A 23,294-nucleotide genomic window follows, 5' to 3' on the forward strand; every position below is an offset into this window, starting at 1 on the left:
ATTTTTTTTTTTTTTTTTTTTTTTTTTTTTTTTTTTTTTTTTAAACACAGTAATATAGGTACCTTGTCAAAATCTTTCTGCAGAAGCCAACACTTTGCAACTCCCAGGTAGACGTGTGCTTGTCCAAGACGATTTCCAATCTCCGTCATGATACCCAGTGCGGACTCGTAGCGAGGGAATGCTTTCTGGATGAAAGAAGAGAAATGTAAATAAACCTGACAACATACAGTGGACCGGATAAAATATCAGACTTTACAAAAGTTTACACAGCTTATACAAAACATCACCCTCAACAACTCATTTTGAAAGACCTGAACACATTTGCACAAATGGTGGCATCTTACATCAACGTCACGCCTGCAGCGGTGTATGTCTGCAAAGTTTAGTAAGCACAGAGCCTGCAGAGGTCGGTCACCGTGCTGCAGAGCAATCTTCATAGAATCCTGTTGAAGCAGGACAGAGATGTTTTAACAACATGTAAAAAAAAAAAAACAAAAAAAAAAAACTATTCTTGTGACACCAATATACTGCTAATATGATTTAGAGTTAGATCTATTATTACACTTACATTTTCTTCATGTATTCAATTTAGTATAAAACACTAACCCTCATGCTAATTAAAGCAGAGATTCTTCAGAGTGCATATTTAATTCAGTAATTTGTATTTGGCAGTTTCACAGCATTTTCAAATGAGCAACAGTGAGAAGTGATGGGGAATCTAAGATGTTTCACCTCTTGTACTCTGAATATGACAAGATGTGTAAACTGACAAATCGATCTGTAATACATCTTGCTGTCTTGTTACTGTACTTCTACATTCCAAAATAATTAGTTATTGTGCACCTTTGGTACGTAATTAGAACAGTGTGAAGACGAAACCTACCCTCTTCGTTAACACTTTAAACCAGCGATTGTGTGAGCATATTTTTCTTGAAGTCTAAGGCCCTGTACAACAGAACAACTGGCACTTGCACCTGTCAGCAGCACAACATCTACTGTATCTGCAGCTTTGACAACAGCCACAGGGGATGGTGAATCATTGGGGAAACCAAAACTGTGACATTCTCCTCAAGTTATGGAAGGTGGTCTCTGAGGACATGGGCTGGATGGTTCTAAGACAATACCTCACAGCACTCCATGGCGTCTGGCAGGCGCTCCAGTTTCCTGTAGGCTACAGACATGTGGTACTGGCTCATGGCTCGGTACTTGAGGCTCCAGCTCTTGCCGTAGTCATTTACAAGCTCAGCTGATTTACAGGGGAAGAACAAGGCTTTCTCATAGTCCTGTTGGCAGACATGAACAATGAATAAGACATCTGATGTCCAGTTATTGCCCCCACATGGTATTATTTCCCATTTAGATACTACTGACATGGACTTTTTGGTTTGTAATTCCTTTCAACCTTTGACAGTGTTCAGAAAGAGGATCTACTCAAACCGTGAGCATGTGTTGGCCAGTACTTCCCAGCATTGCTAAAAAAAAGCCTTTTATATTTTTTGTTTCATTAAAAAAAAATGTGTGCGCATTCTTCGAATGCCACCTCATCACAATCCCCTTGAAACCAATCCTCCCTGCCAAGGCTGGGGATTACTCTTATAATTCTCTAATGTCGAGAGTACTACCTAAGAACCCAGTCAGCCAGCTTACTCACTCTGCCCTGGTTTTACAATGCCCAGTAGCACACCTGCTAACCATTGATGATGTTTGCTTGGATGCTGTGCGGTGTTATCATACTCTGCAGCCATACTGGCAACATCATACTGACTGCACAATCAAGTCATGCATGTAATCCAGTGAGTGCTTTACCCAGATAACATAGCTGAGGACCATATTTTATTCTTGTCTAACATGTCTCATACAAAAACAATTGAGCTGATGCTGAGCAAAGATTATTTGCAGTACAGGACATATGAATCATCAAAATCTGCTCTCACATATGAATAAAACCAGTACATTGAGCACCTTAAGCTGGACATAGATGTTTCCCAGACTGCAGCACACTCTGCACTCCAGCATCTTGTCGTCGTTGTTGTGTGCATAGCGCAGGGCCTTCTCGTAACTCTCCAAAGCTTTCTGGAACACGCTGAGGCCCAGGAAGGCATTGCCCATGCTGAGACACACCTGGCCGTTGAGCTGGAGGCTGACTGTGGTGCCTTGCATATTTAAACAGGTCTTACAGTAGGAAACAGTTTTCTGGAAGTCGCACAGTTTCTCGTTGCTACGTGCCAGGTTCAGGTAGCCCTCGGTCAGGTAGTCTGGATCCTCCATTTCTCTGGCTGTGTCAATTTGATCGAGGGCGTACTGCAGAGAAAGAGTGAGGGTTAGGTTATGGTAAACCTGCACACAAATTATAAACAATCACACTGATAGTTTTAAATTCAAATAGACCATGAACATGACCTTGCTAAAGTAAGGGGGAGAGAGAGCGGGCGCTGCTTGAGGAAAGATGATTATGTCAACAAGACACCCCACACCGATACTCAAGTTGCAAAGCACTTATTTACTCTGCATCTTGTAGAAGCCACAAATTAACCCATGCTTCTCAAGATCACTGTAGATGGAACCAAGGTAGTAACCTTTGACCTCTTCCTGTTCAGGACTGTGGAAACATTAAAATGCTACTACAGGGTGCTCTGGCGCTGTCCCGAGCAAACGTGGTTACATAAAACTGATGCAATATTGTGGCACACACTCATTTGGACTAGAATCTGTCTCTCTCTCTCTCACACACACACCCTGCTGCTGATTACATAACAGAAGATATACTGCTCAAAAAAATAAAGGGAACACAACATAAGACATCCTAGATCTGAATGAATGAAATATTCTTATTAAATACCTTGTTCATTACATAGTTGAATGTCTTATTTTCCCTTGTGTTCCCTTTATTTTTTTGCAGTGTATAATCCTACACTCCACCTAAAATGTGAGAAATGTCTTGACATGAATGATCTAAACCAAGTTACCAAAAAGCTACTTACAATACTAAGTTTTTACTGTTTACACAAGTAAAAATTAACATTGCTTAATTAACACTTTAAAGAAATTCTAGAGTATATTCATTATACACTGATTATATATTTGGTTAAATAAATTGCACTGTGTCATTGTATGTATTGATTCAGGGGCTTACCTTGAGCATATCTTTATATTTTCCCATCTCTGACTGAGCTGTGATCAGACACCCCAGCACTCGAAACTTCCCTCCAGGATCTGAGGTCTTCTCCAGCACTTTTGTCCACACGTGCAGTGCTTTGTCCGTCTGATTGGACTGATACAACCTCAGGCCCTTCTCTATCTGCTGCTTGGTTTGGTCCTGGCCCATCTCTGGTGCAAGGAGCCTCATAAAAATATTCATTCGTTTAGGCCATGCAACTTAAGTGAGGCAGCAAGAAAGTAGATCCTGGCCATGAACAGTAGAACTCCAAAGAAGATCCGCTGAAGATGATCCTCTGAGAGGTCGGTGCCAGAAGGCCTACCAGATCCCACTCTCTCAGCCCCGGCTGTGCTGAGATGGAAAGGAAACTGGATCCACCAAAGTAAAACAGCGACACACCAAAACCATTATTGCCACTCACTTTGCGGAGAACGGTAGGGCCAAAACAATATCTTCCCAGTTTAACCCTGCAACGATCCCCTCTCACCATCAAGTGTTTTACTCAATTTCTGTTTGAAAAACGCCAAAGAAACACGTTTCCTGGTGGAGCGCTAGCAGTGATATCCCAGAATATCTACACCCTCCACACCCCAGCGAAAGGAATTCTCAGCACCCCTGTGTCCGATCCCCTCCGCCTTCCTCCTACTGCTGGCGCTACAGCAGATGGTCTTGTCACTCTAGACCATGTGTCCCTTCAGGAATTCTGTCCTGCCCTCAGCAAGCCGTCCCAAGGTCACTACAGCTCCTTCGCAATCTGCCTTCACACTAAACCTCACTCACTGGCCAAACGCTGGACTACAAGTCTTTGCATCACAGACCGGTGGAGCCTTAAAAACACACTTCTATGAATGGATCCAATCAGGCTCTCCCGTGTAGGACTAGGAACTGTGATATGGGGGTTATAAACAGCTTTACTTCCTAACTTTAAGGGACAGCATGTCAGATGGTGCCCATAGTGGCTGGCAGTTCTTAGTTCTTTGGAGGCACACATGTACCCCCAGACACCCCCAATCCCTCATCTCGGTGTCAGCTACTGATGCCTAGAATAGTTCACAAAGTCTGACATGTTACCGGGCTTGGGTTTCAGTCACACAGCCTCCTGCAACACATCAATGAGATCAAAGTTCTGGCCTCTCTGTAGCAGTTTTCTCTCTTTCAAGCCCCCCACTCCCTGTCAAAGGACATAAACAGGCACCTTTACTACCTCGCCATTCACAACATGCATTACCAATCCAAGATAAATATGGTGAGATATCTTTGCTGAAGCAAAGTTTTCAATAGCTACACAGACAGTGTAGGATTTCTAATTAAGTCTAAATACCTGGTAATAAAAACATAGTATTAATACTTAGTTAATGCTAAAAGACCATAAATATCAAAACACAGTGACAGCTTGTAGCTACAGTGATATATTTGACATATTTTTACATATTAACATGAACATGTGCACTGTACATCTAAAAATACAACTGGGAAAAATTTAAACATTAGAAAACATCCCCTGTAATTATGTTTATGAACACTAACTTAAAATATAACATCTGAGAATATTCAGCCTACAACATCATGATATGATATACTGAAGGATGTTTCATGTTCAGCAAAAGTCTTTACACTGAAGTTGTTCATGTGTGTCAAACATCAAGCAGTGCACAGGAAACAATGCTGATTAGTTCATCACTGGTTACAGCATCACCACATATTGTTTGACTTCTCAGCTAAGGGATCCACATGAGACACACCGTTATACAAGCAAAGTGATGCACACCACTCAACAGTTTTTACTGGTGGGGTGCTGGAGTTTGCATGAAATGAGTAACACAGAAACCAGCTGAATAAATACTTTAAGACCAGGTCTCCTCCCGGAATGTCTGAACAGTGGAGTCAAGCTAAGTTATCCAACAGTCTTGCCTGATTCTCTGCAGTTAGTGTGTGGGCCAGAAGACAGTTTAAGCCAAAACAAACTGCCAGTTTGTGAGAAGGATTTTTATGCCTCTGATAACGGAAACAACGGATGTAGCCGGGTTAAACTTTAACGTGTTTGCATCGCCTTTTTTACACTTGTCCCTGAAGACGTAAATGCAGCCGTTACAGCTGGCCACCTTCCACAGTGAAGGAATGCAGCTCCAGACCTCAGGGAAGCGCAGGCGGGTGAAGCTCTCCAGCAGAGGGTTGTAGCACACCAGGGAGTCTCCTTCTGCTACAATAAAGATCACATCCATGTGGACAGCTGCATGCATGCAGCCCGCAAAGGGCAACATGTAAGGTTTGATCTGGCACTTCTGAGTGGAGGTGTCAAAGCACTGAATGAGACGGGATGGCTTAGTAAAAAAGTCCATGTCATTCTCCTCTCCTCCAAGCAGGTAGATGGTACCTCCCAGGTTAACTCCAGCAGCCCCTGATACGGCAGTGTCCAGCTGGCTGGTCTCTGTCCACATGTTGTCCTTCACTGTGTAGTAGATGACAGCATTAGAGAGTGTGTCCTGCAGCGTCTTCCCTCCTAGTGAGTAGATCGCGTCTTCACTGGAGACTGAGACCATGGTGTGGTGGAGGCGATCTCGAGGCAGTGGGGCGCAGCGCTCCCAGTCCATGGTGTGCATGTTACACTTCCACATGCGGCGGGGAATAGAGCCCCCCACCACATACAGGTCAGCACCATGTTTACATGCTGCAGTGATCTGATGGCATAAACTGTTCTGGCCACTTATACTGATCGCATCATCCTCATCACAGTGAAGCGACACAGCCAGGGAGTGGGTCCTCGTCTCTTCTTTCCCAATCAAGTAAATGTGGACATTCTCACCGATTTCCTGTGGACATTGAAGATGGAGATATTATCATTCGTTCTTTCATTTCAATGGACAAAAGGTGAGCACCCTTTTCAAAAATACTTTACAGCTCTAGATGAAAATGTTTAGGGAGAGCATACACCTCTCAAAAAACCTTGACCTCAGGTGTGCAGGCCAGCTAACACCACTAGTAATAAAGGAATTAAAGCCCACACACCGAGTAAATGTTCCCACAAAAATCCTTTTATTCAGGCTAAGTCACAATGACATTTCAACATTACATCATCATCACGTATGTTCAACTTGTAATCAGGTGTGACGTTAAATTGGCTCCAAGTGTGAAACCCCTCCTGGACCTATAAGCACAAACAATAATGATCCCCTCTATCATATTCAAATATATCACGTTAACTATATTATGAAAAAACTGCAAACATATATATCATACACTTAGACAAAACCCAGTAGTATAAATCCTACTAGGCTATAAATAGCTCTCCTAATTGGTCAAACACTTAATGCAGTCAACAATTAGAAATTACAAAAAATCTTAAGAGCTCATTTCAACTTCTGCATCCCCTAATATATAATCAAACAGTACAAACTACTACAGTACCTGATGCAGAGGTCAAAACGTCGTCGTGACTTGGCCTGAATAAAATGATTTTTGTCGGAGCATTTATTCAGTGTGTGGGCTTTAATTCCTTTTTTTTTATAGTTCTAGATGGAAAAAATGTTACCTTGAGATTTTCTTGGAGGATACAAGAAAACTCTTCCCTCTCCACCTTGTTGTGGTTTATCCATGAGTCAATTGCCACTTTTGGATTCTGGGAGCTTGGAACGCCATCTGAAAACCAATACAAGGCCTTTTGAATGCATTTCATAAAATGTACTTTCATTGTTAAAGTAACAATGTTTTTGCATGGTTAACACTGGTCTGATATTATACAAACTTAAAAAATGGCAGACCATTTTATATGCACTTAAACCTTCCAGGGAGCCAACTGTTTTCAGATAATTTGTACAATATGAAATTTGAAAAACAGAAAAAAGAAGGGTGTGCTTAAGAAAGAGGATAACAGTAATGTTTCTAGCATGTAGTAGGCTAAATGGTCTTAAATATGGACAAATTGACCGATTGGGCACATGGTGACAGAACAGTCAACAGTAATACCTTTGATAATGTCCAGGAGGAGACAAAGAGGCAGATTGAGAAATTCTTCAGTCTGATGCAGCTGGGCCAGGTGATTTTTAGCACAATGTTTGGCAGCAGTATACAGTTCTTGGTCACTGTGTCTGTCTGCAAGCCACATCACCTGGACAAAACATAGGTCATCATAAAACTGCTCCTACATAATAACTATTAAGTAGCAGTGATTGCTAGATCTGTGAAAAACTGTGAATCACCTGCAGGCAGTTCTTGACCTCCACTGTTCGTGAGAGGAAGCGGGAGCATTCCTCGAACAGAGCAGTGAGCTGGTACATGTCTGCCATCTCATAGGTGTCCTGCAGCTCTTCCACCCTCAGTTTAATCATGCCATGATAGATGTAGTCAATCAGCAGCTGAAAGACAGTGGCACTGACATCCTTCAGTTCAATAGTACGGTTGTGGGACTCTTTTAGGTTGGAGGTGAACATGGAGCGGAAGAAACTGCTCTGTGCTGAGAGCACCAGCCGATGCAGGTGAAACTCTTTGCTGTCCACGGTGATGGTGACATCAGCAAACAGGCCGTCCTCCAGACACAGGTCCATGATGCTCTTCACCACTCTGCTCGAGTGGGAGCGGTCAGTGAAGGTGTATCCCAAGAAGTAGTTCTCCTCTCCCATAGAGCCCCCAACACTGAGGCCCCCCTCCTCATTGGACTCCATCTTTGTCCTTGCCTGACAAAGTCAGCAAACAGTATGGGAAGCATTTACACTCAGTTGCCAGTTTATTAGGTACATCTAGCCTAAAGTAATGCAGTCCTGCTATAAATCCTACCTTCATTGAGGTTATCCTCAGTTGTTATGAGATGTTGGGGTATTTAATAAACTGGTGATATGGCAGACAAAAGTTATTTAATAGAAATAAGATAAGCATTTTTAAGAACCACAATATGTAATGAACAAGATATTTTACAATTGAAAAACAAACTTTCAGTCGTCTTTAGAGCGTAAATAAACTATGCAATGATGTCCCTGTTTCTAAAATCCACCAACCAAATTTTGGCATTTTTGCATTTGTTAGTTGGCTAGCCAGACGGTTTTTAAAAAATACATTTAGTGCTTTAACTATAATATGAAAAACACAGATGAAGCTGCTCAAAAGCTTAACCTTATAGTACTACACTTTTTCATAGGTAAGAATGTCTGTTCACAAGAATTGTGTAGTGAAATGTTTCTGAATATCTCTGCACGTTTTGAGAGGACTTTTGTCCTCTTGACGTCTAACAAAACAGACAACAAATAAACTACAGTCTAACGTTATGTAAATGATCATAACTGACTGCATATGCTGCGCTAACGGTAGTAGATATTTAGCTAGCTAGCTAACGTTAAGCTATTTCTCGTCTGAAAATTAAATTGCGATGTCGTGGAGGTAAAATGTTACTAGGATTATTAAAGAGAAAAAAAGTCGTAAGCTTTAAAAATTAATAGTAAACAAGTGTGGTTACCTTTATCTCCACTACGTTATCATTCAGATACAGCAATGCAGCTGAACTCTTCACCGGAAGTAAATAAACATTTCATTGGTTAACTTTGAAATGACTCACTGGTATAACATGCCTTTACTGCACCCACGTGGTCAACTTGTGTTACTACATTTGGCAATTTAGAAATAGTTTTCTTCTTCTGTTTTTATTTTTCCCTTCTCTTGTTTTAATATTCAGTGAAACAAGCATTACAACAACTCAATAATGTAGAGCAACAGTAATAAAAAAACATAAGAGCCAGGTAACAGCAAAAATATAAAATTATATGCAAAGGTTTGAGCACTGCTTGGCAAATGACATATTTGTTTTGTTTTTTTTTTTGTAAAAAAGTAAATACAACCCCTGCAGAAAAAAGACATTAAAATGAACATTTTTTCCAATTGTAATGGATCATTACTTTTTATTTCCATAACATAAAAATATAATGTAATTGTTGCATATGCTACATTTTGGGCACCCTCGTGAAACACAACTTCATTAACATTTTAGATTTATATGAATTTTTCACAATACAAGGTGGAAAAGACTGTTTGCCACTGTGAACTTCATGTCCTGCTATCTCAAAGGTTTGCGTGCTGTGGATAAGTGGAAGCAGTATTGCAAAATATTGCTGTCTGCTCTGCCAGCCAGCTGGCTTTTGGTCCTTTTTTCCAAGGCGGAAATATGCATGGTGTTCAGTCTGAGTTGTCTCTGTCTTGATTCACAAGAGTGGATGAGATAGAGTGGATGTGAAAAGCATGCGTATTATTGTATCTGTTGGTAATAATCAAGAGAAGAATGGCCATGAAAATTCATCTTAAAATCTGCCTCCAAGTCCTTTTGTTCCTTTGGCTTGAACAAAAGCTGCAAGGTGAGTAGAAATGGCAGGTCTTCTAAAAGGGCTGTAATAAGGACAGAAATTTGTAATATTGTTACATAATGTTACTGCATGCATTGTACAATATGCATTAATATAGCTAACAGGTGTTTACTTTGGAAGCACTGGCAGTTTATTTGCAGTGATTATTTACATTTATGTCACAGTAAAACCAGTATTTTCTTCAAATGTGGCTGCAGGCACAAGTCCAACTGACTCGTCAGTCTCTGATGCAAACCTGATGTTTGAGGTACTTTCTGCATTTTGCAGTTAACACAAGTCCAAATATAGAGAAATTAAGTGTTTTACTTACAGAATAAGCGATGGGTATTTCTTTTTATCTCCTGTATGCAGATTTTGCTGGGAGGGGTAGAGATTGATGAGGACAACAACGTTGTCCTGCTTGACAAGGAGCTGGCATCGCTGAGGTCGGGACGGGCATCGAGTCTGAGCTCCATGGTGCAGATGGTGACTACACTAGAGGGTCAGAAGAAGAGGATGTTGGCTGAGGAGCAGTTTGACAACCTTGTATTGAGCATGTTGTATTCAGCCCACCAGGCCAGGCGTCAGGAGGTAAAAGAGGAACGGGAGGCCTGGGGCGGCGTGCTCCTCCAGATGGCAAATATTACAGTTTATGGACTACGTGGAAGTTACCTCTTCAGTTATGCTTAACACACAGAACGCCAGACTCTATGAAATGAGGGAGTAGGTTAAAAAACATAAATCGCTTACAATAAAACTCCTGTATGTGTATTCATTGCATATTCTGTATGTGGCCAATTTGTTAAAGGCGGAATCAGTTACTGTAGTTACAAAATGCTTTATTGTCATACAGTGGAAAAACATCTGTAAGAACATACAGTACAAAAGTTCCAGTTGTAAACTGGCTTATAAAAGAAGAAACTTTTTAAAACTTTTGAACAATCCCGGAAACTAGAGGCACAACAAACCATATAGAAAGAAATATATACATGGATTTTTAAAACCCTGACTATTTTACAGTTCACTTCTTTCTCATTTGTGCTTGTTTTTGTTTTGTACACCCAGTCTTGGCCTTGGGTTTGGTCTCAGGTTCTTCCAGAGAAGCCAGTTTCTTCTTGAGTTTTGAATCTACAGCAGGACCTCTCCTGTCCCTGGTGAAGCGCTGTTGGCGCCTCCTCTGCCCTCTTAAACTCTCCCCTGAGGTTGAGGTTTCCCCCGTGTGCCGACCACTCATCAATGACTCGCTCTTGTCCCAGACTAGCGCTGTTGCACCTGTGAGTGAATGTGTCGAAGCTTTACACAGGCAATTTTCACCTTGTCCTCACAGAACTGATTTAAATCACATAACACATCTGTCAGAGGTCTGATTAAAGAGCTCACCCATGACAGAGCCAATCACATCACCCGCTGGACTGAACTTGTTGATCTGTAAATACAGAATTACAGATGTTAAAAACCACAGTTTTAGTGTGTTTAAGTTTTTCCTGGTTATTGTAGACACACTCACAGATTTGATTCCTGGGGCATTAGAATCATACAGCTGGCACACGAGCTCTGCTGTGTTAGAATCAAAGATGTCAATGGTCCTCCTATCACCGGGACAGACACGGTCATCAGGGTAGCGGCCAGCGACAATCAGGTCATACACCGGGTGCCATGTGGCCTACACAACAATAATGACAGTATTATATCCTACCGCATTGACCAAGCACCCCCACCACCAATGTCTGTGTCCTCGTATACCACCTGGTCTATAATTATCTTCTTTATGACATCAATATTACGCCTCCAACATATTTTTGTACTCCTCTGGATACTGATGGCGCAGCTGCCTATCCATTTGGCTGTTCCCCTCATGCCGTGTTTAGCTTACAATTAGACTTTTGTCAGCATCTCTGTATGCTCTTAAACTTGTTCTGAATGCCAATAAACTGAAGTGATTTAGTCAAAAGAACATGTAACATCTTTCTGCAACTCTTATACTGAAACAGCAGGTTTTCTGGCTTATAAAAAGGCACATTTGGTTAGATGGCTGTAAACAGGTGATTTTTCTCATAATAAAGCATGTTTTTCTTCAAGCGACAATCCTCTCTCTGCTTGAACATGGAAATATCCTGTATTCATTAAAAATAAACTTTATGAAGTCTGCATTTGCACTTGGACGTTTGTTTTCTCTCCAACAGGATGCATGAATCTACAGGAGGACTCATACGCATCTGAGACAAACCTTGATGGGAGTGAGATGCTGAAACTGTCTGTGTGGATGTTGGATGATATGTTGAGGCTTCGACCAATCAGAGGACGAGTAGACGCGGATCTGGTCATACTGGTCTGTGGTGAGCAACTTGGAGCAGTCCAAGGGGTTAAAATAGGCTGCGAGCAGACGACAGCGACAGCTTCATCTAAGATGATCTGTTTACCTGTGGTCATAGCAACTGCAGTGCAAACTATAGCCATTGAAACTCTTGATTAATTCACTTGCTTAAAGTGATAGCCAAGAGTCTTCATCATGTATATTAAGAAACCTGAATAGACCAAATTGAACAAAAAAGAAATTTCTCACATCTTATACCAACAATGATGCTTTAACCACTATATTTATTCTTCTATATTTATGTAAAATGCAAATGTTGGACTATCATAGGTCTCTTCAAAAGTCAGGACAAGTTAATATATCATGTACTTTTATATCATTTATACTTCACAAATGTCAAACTGAAACCTGCAGGCATTTCTGAAAAATACTGTATGTACCAAAGAGTGAAAGACAAAACTTGAATTTTATTTAAAGCTACAGTATGTAACTTAAGGTAGCATAACATGAAACTCTAAGTCAGTCTACTCTACTCCACCCAGCGCTCCCTCTCCCTGCTCCACTACGATCTGCTATGCTCTGCCACGATCTACCCAGCTCTTCAGATATTTGTCGTATGAAATTACAAGAAATGAGAATGCAACAAACGTTACTGATGAAGAAGAAATAACTGAAAATCTCTGATTGGTTAGAGAGATCTCTATCCTGCTCAAAACCTGTTAGAAGCAGATATCTCTGCACTGCTGCCAGTGCTGTTCAATGAGTCTGGGTCATGGCAGGCTTCGACAGCACCTCTCTATGTTATGAACAGTTTTGATGCATATTTGTACAACAAAAATATTAGAAAAAAAGTTACATACTGTAGTTTAAAATTTCAAGTAAGAAAATGTTTTTTTCTATCAGGGAGTGTTACCTGAGTTGACTGGTCTATCATGAGGCAGGACGTGGAGGAAGCATGTCTTGTCTTTTACATTTCTCAGGTCCCAAAGCTTCACTGTGTGGTCAACTGAGGCTGTCGCCAACAACCAGTCACAACGGGAGTTGAACTCTGCATGGGTCACTTTAGCTTTGTGCAACTTGTTACTGAAAATCTACGACATTAAGCCAGAAAAAAAGTTCTTATAACACCCATAATTTTTCTTAAATTTGTTGTGGTTTATATGAGAAAACACGAATACACAATAGAAGGACTCTGTTATCTCTTTAAATACAGGCACATGATTCATCTCACTGAACTTAAATTATCTACTTCACTATGGAATAAACGCACACCTTTTGTCCATCCAAACCCAGGAGCAAGAGTTGTCCCGCATTGTCTCCTGTCACAAGCATCTGTCGGCTTACAGACACGTCGAGACAGCAGTACCAGTAACTGTGTAAGACAATAAAGGGAAAATGAATGAAGCTGAGGTTTGAGCTGTATAGAAAACTAATGACACATTAGAGGAAATTTTACTAATCAAAATTACACAAATCTAGATTTTTTAAAAGAAATTCTAAAATATCCTACAATGTGTGTCTTAATTGTTACTATCCAGATAAAACCACGCATTACTATCGAGAGTGATTTTTAAGTTTAGGCTAAACTGAGGGATGTCTTTCTAAAGGTTAAAAAAAAATCCCTTAAATAATTCAATGGGTTTTGCATGAGAAATGTGTTGTTTACAAAAGCTGACATTTTAGAGAAATGGTTTTATTGGACAGGAATGGCATCAAATTATAAAAAAAAAAGAGATCACAGCATCACTTTGCTGAGCATCAGCCTTCTTTGCGGTTTTCTCACCAAACATCGTGGTGATCGTGGCTACAGTCTTGAGTTCTGGACAGTATGGTGGGTGTGTGGCCCTCAAAGCTCTGCATGGTCAGTGTGCCCTCACCAGAGGCCACATAGACTTTGGAAAAGTCCGTGGGGCAAAACTTCATCCCGCCAATAGAGTCTCCTGCTCCATTCTGTACACACAGACACAAATGCAGGCCTTTCATAGGGCTGTAATAAGCACTACTCTGAAACCAATAAAGGCCATCTGATTAGAAAAATTATGCTAGACTGATCAGGCCTAAAACCTAAGAGGTCACTTAGTCTTACATCATTGTGTCTGTGCTGGGAAACACTTGTAGGGATGTCCCACTGAAATCTTGAAGTTCTGTCCTCAAAATGTTGCATAATTTACATGTAATATATATATATATAAAAAAAAAATTCTGAAGACCTCAAGTATCAGGTGCCACCATACTAACTCACCCCCTGAATAAATGTTTTCTTTGTGGGCACCTCAAAGTCCCACAGATAAATGTCTCCACCCTTGGACGCTACAGCCAGAGTGGTGGGGTGAATGGGATGCCACTCCAGACTGGTGATTCTGCGGTCGAAGGGGCTGGTAGAGCCATGGAAATGATAGGACGACAGGGAGCGAACAAAAGGGTCCTGGAGACACTGATAGAGACAACAGAGTACACAACTTCTCACTGACTGTTAAAGATAATCTCCAGTTCCATCTATAAGCCATTAACTCTACATTTACAAAGATAATAATGTTACGGTTTGACAGACACTGTCACAGATGTGTTCATTTATATATATTTTACGGCCTTACCTGTCTTATCTGTGAGTGAAGACTTTGTCCCAGAGTGCTCTTGTAAATGTAGTGCAGGATGCTCCTTTGCCCACTTTTCTTCTGGACCCCTGCAGACCTGACAGGAGGTCCTGCAAGACACACAAACCAGTCAATCAGCTGTTAACAAGATAATATGTAGCGCCATTGAAGCTGTCGTATCAGGGCTGCACCTGAATTTGATGTTTCTCCGTCTTTCTCGTCTTGCAGTTTTTTGGAGAGAGCTAGACGAGAGTTCCCGGCGGGTCTTTTCTTCAGTTTACCCTTTGATTCAGAAACATTAGACATCGTAGGGCTGCTTTTCATTTCTCCTCCTAGAACGACGCGGATTCTTATTGTATAATACAACACGAAGCATTTAACTCGACACGGTCATGTTTCTGCATCATCAAGTTTAATACCTGCTTCTTACCTGTGATGTTCAGTGTTTACCGCTGTAGTTTAAAAGCAGGAAATCCAGGTTTACATAACCCAAGTGCACGCGGCTGTTTTGTAACGTGTCTCTTACAGTTGGTGGGCGGTAGGTGTCAGTGTTTACCGACAATCCTCAGTGGACAACATGTTTGGTGGTGGGCCCGTTTCAAGAAGGAGGTTTAATTCTTCAATAATTGAATGAGTAACTTCAGTAATTGCATAAAATACCGATTTTTGTACGAATTAAAAAAGTGCAGTTTTATGTCCACCCTTTCTTAAAATACCTATTGTGGTTGATATGGGATTTGTAAAGTAATGATTAATAAATAATCCAATACGTTTTATGGAGAGTAATTATTACATTAATCAAAATACTTTTTTAAAATTGACCCAACACTGATGTAATAATATAAGAATTGAATTTTAATTTTCATGTAGGTGCATTGATGGGAATATGTGTGCCATCAATGCATCCAACCGCATTAGGAAATCCTGAAGGGGATTCTAATTATTAGTTTATTTCCAGAGGTCACAGCAAGATGTTATTAACTGATCATCATTTGTCAGATTAGCCTTACTGAAACGAATTCAATACCACTAACCTGCAATCCTGTGAAACTCCTCTTTAATGGCTCTGAGGGGTTTGTGCCCAGGAAACACAACAAAAAATAACAGAAAGCGCTTGAGGGTGAGGCACACTTTCCAAACTATTCTACATACTGTGGCCTTACTAATGTGCTCTGCATCCCCGATGTTATTCCCTGCGAATTAATACAGCCTCCTCATCTAAAGGATCCTCTATGAATGGACACGCCATTTTGGTCTCTGCGTGACGGAAACATGTGCAATCTATGAATGTACTGAAAGATTAAATGAGGTAGGCCTATTTAAACACCTTTAACTTTAAAAAGTGGCGGAGACCGGAGGAAACTCTGGGTTTCCCGAACAAAACCTGCTCCCAACCAGGTTAGGCTCACAGAGTAAGTTGCCATAGTAACTGACTCTGAGTTTAGATTACCTCTCTTTTTGAAACGGGTTTAATTTACCCCGCTTTCACGGGTTTAAGTTACCTCCGTTTCTGAAACCGAAAACTCCGAGTTTTCCTCATTTCGGGGTTAACAAACTCCGAGTTTCAACAAAACCTCCTTCTTGAAACGGGCCCCAGCTCAGACTACAAAATGACGCTCAGTTCAGGGGCTCTATTGTTATTACTACTGCTATTATTATTATTATTAATAAACACAACACGAGTTAACAATTTACAACAAATTAGCACACAAAACAACAGGATGAAAGCTGTCCAATATAGACAGGAAATAAAAAGATTATAAAAAATAAATATGAGGGGGTCTATTTCAGAATGGATTAAGGACCATCCAAAAGGGTCTGCTCTATTTATTTAGACGACCTATCAAAATTTTGTGCAAAAAGGAACAATTCTCCTTGTTCTTATGTATTTATTTCCCCCTGGTTTCTTGAACTATTGTAATCCGTATTGGTGTCGACATATTTCGCATGTTTGATCCACTGCCCGAAGCAGCGTTGTTGTATATATTTAGTAGTACTTTGTGTTCTTTGTTAAATAAAGTTTTTAAAAAACAAAACTTGGAAGTGAAGGCGGAAACACGTGTTTGTTGGCCTGAAATCCTATTGGCTGGTGCTGGCTCGTTTTGAAAAGTCGTTTGACTTGAGGCGGAGGGAAAGTTCAGAGTTGTAGCAAGTAATTCAAACGGTAAAAACAAAAGACGCAGCACTCAATAATGATCAGACAAGCGTAAGTAGAATTTAATATGTGATAATTGTGTTATTAAAGCTATTCTGAATGGAAGTGACTACTTTATGGTTTCGAGTTTTTGTTACAATTTGCTGGCCTGCGAAGGCATTCCAAACGGGGGTCGATTAATGCTAATTAGCTTTAGCCGTAACGTTCACTGCTATCGTCAGATTTCAAAACGCAGGAATATATACTGGGCATAGTGAAGTCTTTTTCCTCGTAGGTATGTTTCCCCTCATCTTAATCCGAGTTTAAGCTTCACTCCAGCTAGTCGTATCTTATGATGCTTAACTTGATCCTTACCTAACCAGTTACCCCTGCCTACCTCCTGAGACTTGGGGTCTAACTCTTAGCATTATCCGGATACTAACAAGCAGTTTAGACCAGGGTTTTTTTTCACTTACTGTATGCTAACAGAATATCCACAGGTATTTAAAAGTCTTAAATTGAAGAGAGAAACATCTTAACTATGTGCCTGATGTCAACCTAACTTTGTTATAAAATGCTTTGTTTGCAGGCTTTCGGGTGACGTTAAATATCTGTTAGCTAACGTTAAATCGTTTAACGTTAACGTTAGTCTATAAAATGTCAAAACAGGTAGTGAAATCTTAAACTGCAGATTGCTGGCTTTATCCTCTCACCACTCCAAGACTTGGAGATATGTATGTCATGTAACGTTACTATCAGTATGAAAGGCGCAGCATATTCTCGTAATTGAGAAGATTGAACCAGCAAATGTTTGACATTTTGTTGTGCTATATTACTGAACAATCGATATTCAAATTAATTTCTGATTAATTTCTTTTGATTGACAAATGTATACATGTATAAAAAGAAGCTATCACTTTTAGTCAGTTAATTCATGCATCCATTTTCTTCTACTTATTTGGGCCAGGCCACATTCATTAAATTAGTTAATGTAATTAGGAAGCACTCAAAACTAGTAAATAACTTTAGGCTCCTTATTTTTCCCCCTTGCACTTTCGTAATTGAAAATGACTGGGAAAATGGTAATGAGACGGGTAGTAAATAGGATTCTATGTCTTATTAAAAATGTCTAATTTAGCTTGGTGATATCTGCAGAAACCCAGTGAAGTGTATGAATTACATGTGTTTTTTTTATTTTATCTGTTTATTGACTTTTTCAGGAAGGGTAAAACCCCCCGCAGGCCTCTCCCCAAAAAGCCTAGCAGTAACCAGAAAGACCCAGTTGGGGTGAGTGTCTCTTATATAATGCTGAAACCTTTTTAACAACACAAACTGAACTGAGTGATCATTAATTTTGGAATGCATCAATGCGATATGAAACTGTTCAGGTGACTTTCAGCTTGTTCTTAGACAGCAGTCCCCTTGGAGCACATTTGACCTATACGTTTTTACTCAGGTGTACTGCCGTGTACGACCTCTGGGTGAGGAGGATGAGGGATGCTGCATTGAGGTGATCAGCAGCAGCACCATCCAGCTGCACGCCCCTGAAGGGTTCAAAATAAACCGTAATGGAGAGTACAAAGAGGTAAACAGTGTTAAAATAAAATTTGTTTTTTTTTCTACTCCTTATGTTGTAGTATTCGAAATAGCAGGGGCGTTTATTATTTACATTATTTGTCCTGATTGTCACCAAATCCAATGAAAAGACCAAAACCAACAAATCAATTAAATAATCCAATTTATAAGTATTGTCTGTGTAGCCAAGTCCTAACCTCATTCCTCTGTGCCACAGAGCTCCATTATTGATCAAAAACTGTTAAAAACACAACAGTGTCACTCAGTTTCACTGGATGACATATTCCTTCATTACAAAGCATTGTAGGTTGTTGCCATAAAGAAACAAATGTGTATGAATCTGAAGCTGAAACTGGTTCACAAAAATGTACTATTTACTGTGCTGAGCTGTCCTGGGAAGTTAATTAGCTTTTTGGTGAACTCCACTGATCTGTTTTTCATCACTTATCAGGGCCCAGGTCACAGTAGGCACAGGCCAAGCAATGTATTTTTCTCTCTGGCTATATCTCAGGGTGTTCTGGCCAGATGGGTTATATAATCCATCCATTGTGGAGTTAAGTGAAAGGAGTTCAGAGTAGAGTTGCTCCTCCCCTGGAGGACTGGAGTTGGTGGTAAAATTTTGATAACCTCTGTAGCTGTACAGTCCTCACTGTTGATGCCTCTCTGTCCAGGATCTCACCCAAACTGTTTTTGTTGTTGTTATTTTAAGCACAGATTGAAGTGTAAAATACATATAAATCATGCAAGCCCATTGTAACCATATTTGTTTTGGTACCAGGACACATGAGAATTGGCGTGATCTCTTGGGATTTACAGGCTCGTATGCTGCTAGAACATCCGGTCATTAAGTGTGTTGTGCATAGAGTTTGATCAATTCTTAAGTGTGTACTCCTTCCTGACTATCTAGGACTAAACTGTGTGCAAGGTGGTAGAAACAGTCTTTAAGTGTGGCCTGTCCAGTCTTAGAAGCTTTTAGCCAAATGTCAAGTATGTGTCCAGCTTAACTGAAATGAATTTTGTAAATGTCTCAGCTATTTGTCTGGGTATTTAGTTTTGTTTTGTGTGTTTGTGAGATATGCTGTGTGACTGATAATGTTGCTTGATTTTATTGTTGTTTTGTCCGTATTCCCCTGGCTTGATTCCACTGATAGATCGATTGATTGCAACCTTCTTTTTTTGCTTCTCAGACCCAATATTCTTTCAAAAAAGTCTTTGGGGTTTCAGTATCGCAGATGGAACTGTTTGAGCATGTGGCCAAACCTCTTGTTGATGACCTCATCCGTGGAAAAAATGGTAAGGTCATAGGCCATTCCTAGAAACTAATTGGATTTACATTAATAAACAGTAACAGTTAAACTACAGACAGTTGCCTGGTTTTAGCTAATATCAGTGGTTCTATTATATTTTCTCCTGCCATCTCTGAAATAGTATTTACTGCATGGCAAACATGTAAAGAACCATTAAGCTTTTAGGTTATTATTGGCAGCTGATTGTCTGTCTGATTGCTGCAGGCCTACTCTTTACATACGGAGTGACGGGAAGTGGGAAAACATTCACCATGACTGGCTCTCCAGGCCAGGGTGGACTCCTGCCTCGCTCTCTTGATATGATTTTCAACAGTATAGGCTCCTACCAGGCCAAAAGATATGTAAGAGAGTTGTACTTAACAACAGTGTTGATCATCATTTGACAATATTTAATAGTTTGTTATAAAATTTGTACATTTAAGTAACTTCCTTCATCCTGTTCAGGTTTTTAAAACTGATGATAAAAATGGAATGGAGGTCCAGACCGAAGTTGAAGCTGTGCTGGAGCGCCAAAGGCGGGATAACAACCTGTCTGTGCTTAAAACAACCTCCTCCAGGTAAATCTGAGTCCTGGGACATGCCAGTTGGCTGCTTTGGTGTAGCTGATATAAATTTTAACATGTACGTTTCCTGTTTCATTTTAGACAAAAGCTTGATCCTGAAATTGCTGACATGATTAAGCCAGAGGAGGTTAATAAAACAGACTGTGTGGATGAGGACAGCAGTTACAGCGTCTTTGTCTCCTACATAGAAATCTACAACAACTACATCTATGATCTCCTGGAGGAAACTCAGGAAGATGCAATCAAACCAAAGTGAGTTCAGAAAATGTGAAGTAAAAGGAAATCAATTCAGATGTATGAATGTGCTATCAGTGTCATGTTTTGACTGTCTGAGCAGTGTGTCATTAAAGAGTGACGTGTAGAGGTTTTAGAGGTCATTATTTTATGTTAGAGCAGCTGGGAGACAAAATTCTTTTTTTTCTTTTTTTTTTTACTAGGTGGAATGGTGGAGGCACACCTGTGCGCCAGAACACTGAGTTCATGTATGTAGTAGTGGATGCTGATAGATCTGAGCAGTAGCCTGATTTAGCCGAACTATAGTCTAGACCGTAAACAAACCTGTCAACAATGGAGACATTTTCAAACTTATGCAGATGTTATGGAAGCTCTTATTCTATTAAATAATGTAATAAATGTCATCTGAAACCACTGTTATCACAACAGCTAGGAAGTCCAACACAGTGCAGACATGAGACCAGCTTTTCAGTACCAATACAGCAACAGTACTTGTATCTGTTTGATTTGATTTATGGACCTACAAAACACACCAAAAAGGCAGCTGAAATGACTAGTTGATGAAGCAGTCAGGGTACAATTGGTACCCTGTCCTACCCAGTGACGGTCAGAGCCAGTCACTGTTGGCTTCACCAGGTCATGTCTCCACTGCTGAGTGTTTCTGCAGAACTAAAAATCATTACATCACTTCCTGTTGCTTGTAGTCTTTGTTATGGCAAAGTGGCTGAATGTCTTTAAACCCGCTGTCTCTTGCTTTGGATGACTTTCCATGGCTGTAATCAAGCTACATTAATAATCCTGCTATCAAGGGTTTCATACCCAATGGCTGTTGCATGAGAAGTTTAATTCCATGTCTAACGTTTATGTTCTTAATGTAGACCACCTCAGTCTAAAATCCTCAGAGAGGATCAGAATCACAACATGTATGTGGCTGGGTGTATGGAAGTTGAAGTCAAATCTGCTGAGGAGGCATTTCAAGTATTTTGGAGAGGTGAGTTGTCAGAGCTGCATTTAGAAATAAAAGTGAAATGTTTAGGAAGAAAAGCAGGAGGGGAAAACACTGCAGTGATTGTAGATGTGACTGACCTGGTATTGCTGGGCTAAAGGTCTGCTCTGACTGGGAAATGACCTCAGTTAATCTTCTCTCTGAGCAGCTCTTTGCCTAAAACAGTTTAGAGTAGTTGAAATTGTATGTGCAGATGCTATGTGTAAATTGATTATCTGTATTGCAGGTCTTTAAGTCTTAAAAGCATTTATTTAAGTTTCTCTTTCAAAATGGCCTATGTTAAAATGTCTTAAATTTCATTTTCAAGTGTTTAAAATACTGGGCAGTAATGTGAATTAGTAGGGATGGGACAGTATATCATGTGGTCTCCATACACTAGCAACGTCATATTTTTATGTAAATAAGAATGCAGGTCAATATATCTTGTTGTTCTTTACATAATCAAACCAGTGCTTTTGGAGGGGGAGGAGGATAAAGTACAAGTATTTGGATTGAAGCGAATCGTACACCATATTGTGCATCGAATTGTATTGAGGGAAAAAAAAAATCACATCATCTGTCCCATCCCTAATAATAATAATAAAAAGAAGGTTTTGTTTGTGGTTTTAGTGAAATCTGGTAGGAAAATCTGGCTTTACAAAGTTTTAAATGTAAGTTGTTGAACCCTGTAGAAACCCTAAATAGTTGCCTGTACTGTGTTGTCCCAGGTCAGAAGAAGAGGAAGGTTGCAAACACCCGACTGAACACAGAGTCCAGCCGCTCCCATAGTGTGTTTATTGTTAAACTGGCTCAGGCTCCTCTTGATGCAGATGGTGACAACGTACTCCAGGTCAGCCGAAATTAACGAGTTCAAATTGAATGAATTATACTGTAAGCACCGGTTTTGATATTGAGTTTATTTTTGTTTATTCTTTTTTTTTTTTCCAGGATAAGAACCAGGTGACAGTCAGTCAGCTGTGCCTGGTGGACTTGGCAGGAAGTGAGCGCACTGGGAGGACGGGGGCAGAAGGCACTCGTATACGTGAAGCCGGTGTGTTACTCGAACATGAAGGCTTGGTTTTACCCTAAGGTTCATGTGAGAATTAACAACATCGTCCTTTGCAGGTAATATTAATCAATCTTTGCTGAATCTGCGGACATGCATTGAGATACTTCGAGAGAACCAGATGTGTGGCACAAACAAGGTATGGATTTTCGCAATAAAGAACACTGTCATTATGTTCACTGGTGAATCCTATAGGTAATGTAAGTTTCCTCTTTAGATGGTTCCCTACAGGGACTCTAAAGTGACCCATCTATTTAAAAACTACTTTGATGGAGAGGGAAGAGTCAGAATGGTTGTTTGTGTTAATCCCAAGGCGGGCGACTACGAAGAAACCTTGGTAGGTTCATCACACATTTTTACGGTCTTTTACTGTATAAGTGAACTTGGCCTTCATCTGATACAAACAAGGTGTTTTGCTTGTGTAGCTGGTGATGCGGTTTGCTGAGATGACCCAGGAGGTAGAGGTAGCTCGGCCAGCGGACAGGCCCATCTGTGGCTTCACTCCAGGCCGTCGCTATAGAAACCCGGCATTTAGAGAGGAACTGTCTCGTAAGCTGGAGGAGCGTGGTGGTCCAATAGATAGAGGTAATAGTCAGACCCTGTATAAGGAAAATACATTCAATCAAACCACTGGTATTTGTAATTGTACCAACGTGCGTGAAGTTGGCCCCCCCACCCTACGCAAAATTAAGGCCAAAATGGTGTTATTCGTTTGTGCTTCGTTTGTGCTTCGTTTGTGCTGCAAAAAGTTTCGTTTGTGCTGTTACGGTTTTTGAGATATTAAACAATACTTTTGGGGTCATCCACAGGTCACTCAGCCCCCCAGATAGCTCCAAATTGGACAAAAGTGGTGTCGTCCGTTTGTGCTTCGTTTGTGCTGGTTTGTGCTGCAAAAAGTTTCGTTTGTGCTGTTACGGTATTTGCGATATTACAGCTTTCTATATTTCTGATGACGTCACTCAGCCCCCCAGATAGCTCCAAATTGGACAAAAGTGGTGTCGTTTGTTTGTGCTTCGTTTGTGCTGGTTTGTGCTGCAAAAAGTTT

The 23,294-nt window shown here is 40.4% G+C and overlaps 4 protein-coding genes and 1 long non-coding RNA gene across 12 annotated transcripts in view; 2 read left to right on the forward strand and 3 right to left on the reverse strand.

Moving 5' to 3' along the window:
• The window catches only part of rapsn (receptor-associated protein of the synapse, 43kD), a 7,369-nt gene extending 2,860 nt beyond the window's left edge, over positions 1–4,509 (reverse strand). The window contains exons 1-5 of the mRNA XM_020619323.1: positions 3,134–4,509; positions 1,963–2,301; positions 1,125–1,283; positions 345–443; positions 63–185 (exon numbers count right to left, since the gene is read on the reverse strand). Of these exons, the coding sequence (XP_020474979.1) occupies positions 63–185; positions 345–443; positions 1,125–1,283; positions 1,963–2,301; positions 3,134–3,358 (945 nt within the window). The 5' untranslated portion in view covers positions 3,359–4,509. The remainder of the gene's footprint in view (positions 1–62; positions 186–344; positions 444–1,124; positions 1,284–1,962; positions 2,302–3,133) is intronic.
• A 120-nt stretch (positions 4,510–4,629) lies between these two features.
• On the reverse strand, positions 4,630–8,692 carry kbtbd4 (kelch repeat and BTB (POZ) domain containing 4). Of its 2 annotated transcripts, XM_020619321.1 has the most exons (6): positions 8,601–8,686; positions 7,928–7,978; positions 7,354–7,827; positions 7,121–7,262; positions 6,687–6,793; positions 4,630–5,967 (listed from the first exon to the last, which is right to left on the reverse strand). In XM_020619321.1, exons 2-6 carry the CDS (start codon positions 7,931–7,933, stop codon positions 5,107–5,109), a joined length of 1,590 nt encoding a protein of 529 aa, XP_020474977.1. In that variant the 5' UTR covers positions 7,934–7,978; positions 8,601–8,686; the 3' UTR covers positions 4,630–5,106. The 2 variants fall into 2 exon arrangements, with proteins under 2 accessions (XP_020474977.1, XP_020474978.1); XM_020619322.1 differs by lacking the exon at positions 7,928–7,978 and having other exon boundaries at positions 8,601–8,692.
• Positions 8,693–9,219: 527 nt separating this feature from the next.
• Positions 9,220–9,931, forward strand: LOC109971220 (uncharacterized). The gene is made up of 3 exons (XR_002276515.1): positions 9,220–9,489; positions 9,696–9,745; positions 9,850–9,931. It is a non-coding gene; the product is annotated as an uncharacterized LOC109971220 (long non-coding RNA).
• Positions 9,932–9,966: 35 nt separating this feature from the next.
• ddb2 (damage-specific DNA binding protein 2) lies at positions 9,967–15,020 on the reverse strand. Of its 2 annotated transcripts, none has more exons than XM_020619331.1 (11): positions 14,816–15,020; positions 14,577–14,717; positions 14,386–14,495; positions 14,034–14,225; positions 13,575–13,741; positions 13,064–13,163; positions 12,705–12,882; positions 11,705–11,850; positions 10,985–11,140; positions 10,858–10,903; positions 9,967–10,749 (listed from the first exon to the last, which is right to left on the reverse strand). In XM_020619331.1, exons 2-11 carry the CDS (start codon positions 14,707–14,709, stop codon positions 10,499–10,501), a joined length of 1,479 nt encoding a protein of 492 aa, XP_020474987.1. In that variant the 5' UTR covers positions 14,710–14,717; positions 14,816–15,020; the 3' UTR covers positions 9,967–10,498. The 2 variants fall into 2 exon arrangements, with proteins under 2 accessions (XP_020474987.1, XP_020474988.1); XM_020619332.1 differs by having other exon boundaries at positions 14,805–15,020.
• A 1,446-nt stretch (positions 15,021–16,466) lies between these two features.
• The window catches only part of kif23 (kinesin family member 23), a 20,635-nt gene continuing 13,807 nt past the window's right edge, over positions 16,467–23,294 (forward strand). For 3 of the 6 annotated variants that reach the window (XM_020619324.1, XM_020619327.1, XM_020619326.1), the window contains exons 1-14: positions 16,467–16,591; positions 17,740–17,806; positions 17,976–18,104; positions 19,282–19,387; positions 19,606–19,742; positions 19,846–19,958; positions 20,046–20,216; positions 20,402–20,446; positions 21,077–21,189; positions 21,912–22,033; positions 22,132–22,234; positions 22,309–22,388; positions 22,467–22,586; positions 22,675–22,834. In XM_020619324.1, coding sequence (XP_020474980.1) covers positions 16,578–16,591; positions 17,740–17,806; positions 17,976–18,104; positions 19,282–19,387; positions 19,606–19,742; positions 19,846–19,958; positions 20,046–20,216; positions 20,402–20,446; positions 21,077–21,189; positions 21,912–22,033; positions 22,132–22,234; positions 22,309–22,388; positions 22,467–22,586; positions 22,675–22,834 — 1,480 coding nt within the window. In that variant the 5' untranslated portion in view covers positions 16,467–16,577. The remainder of the gene's footprint in view (positions 16,592–17,739; positions 17,807–17,975; positions 18,105–19,281; positions 19,388–19,605; positions 19,743–19,845; positions 19,959–20,045; positions 20,217–20,401; positions 20,447–21,076; positions 21,190–21,911; positions 22,034–22,131; positions 22,235–22,308; positions 22,389–22,466; positions 22,587–22,674; positions 22,835–23,294) is intronic. The other 3 variants (XM_020619328.1, XM_020619330.1, XM_020619329.1) reach the window with 2 other exon arrangements.

This window comes from Monopterus albus, unplaced genomic scaffold (genome assembly GCF_001952655.1).
Source record: "Monopterus albus unplaced genomic scaffold, M_albus_1.0 scaffold218.1, whole genome shotgun sequence".
Classification (NCBI taxonomy): Eukaryota; Metazoa; Chordata; class Actinopteri; order Synbranchiformes; family Synbranchidae; genus Monopterus; species Monopterus albus.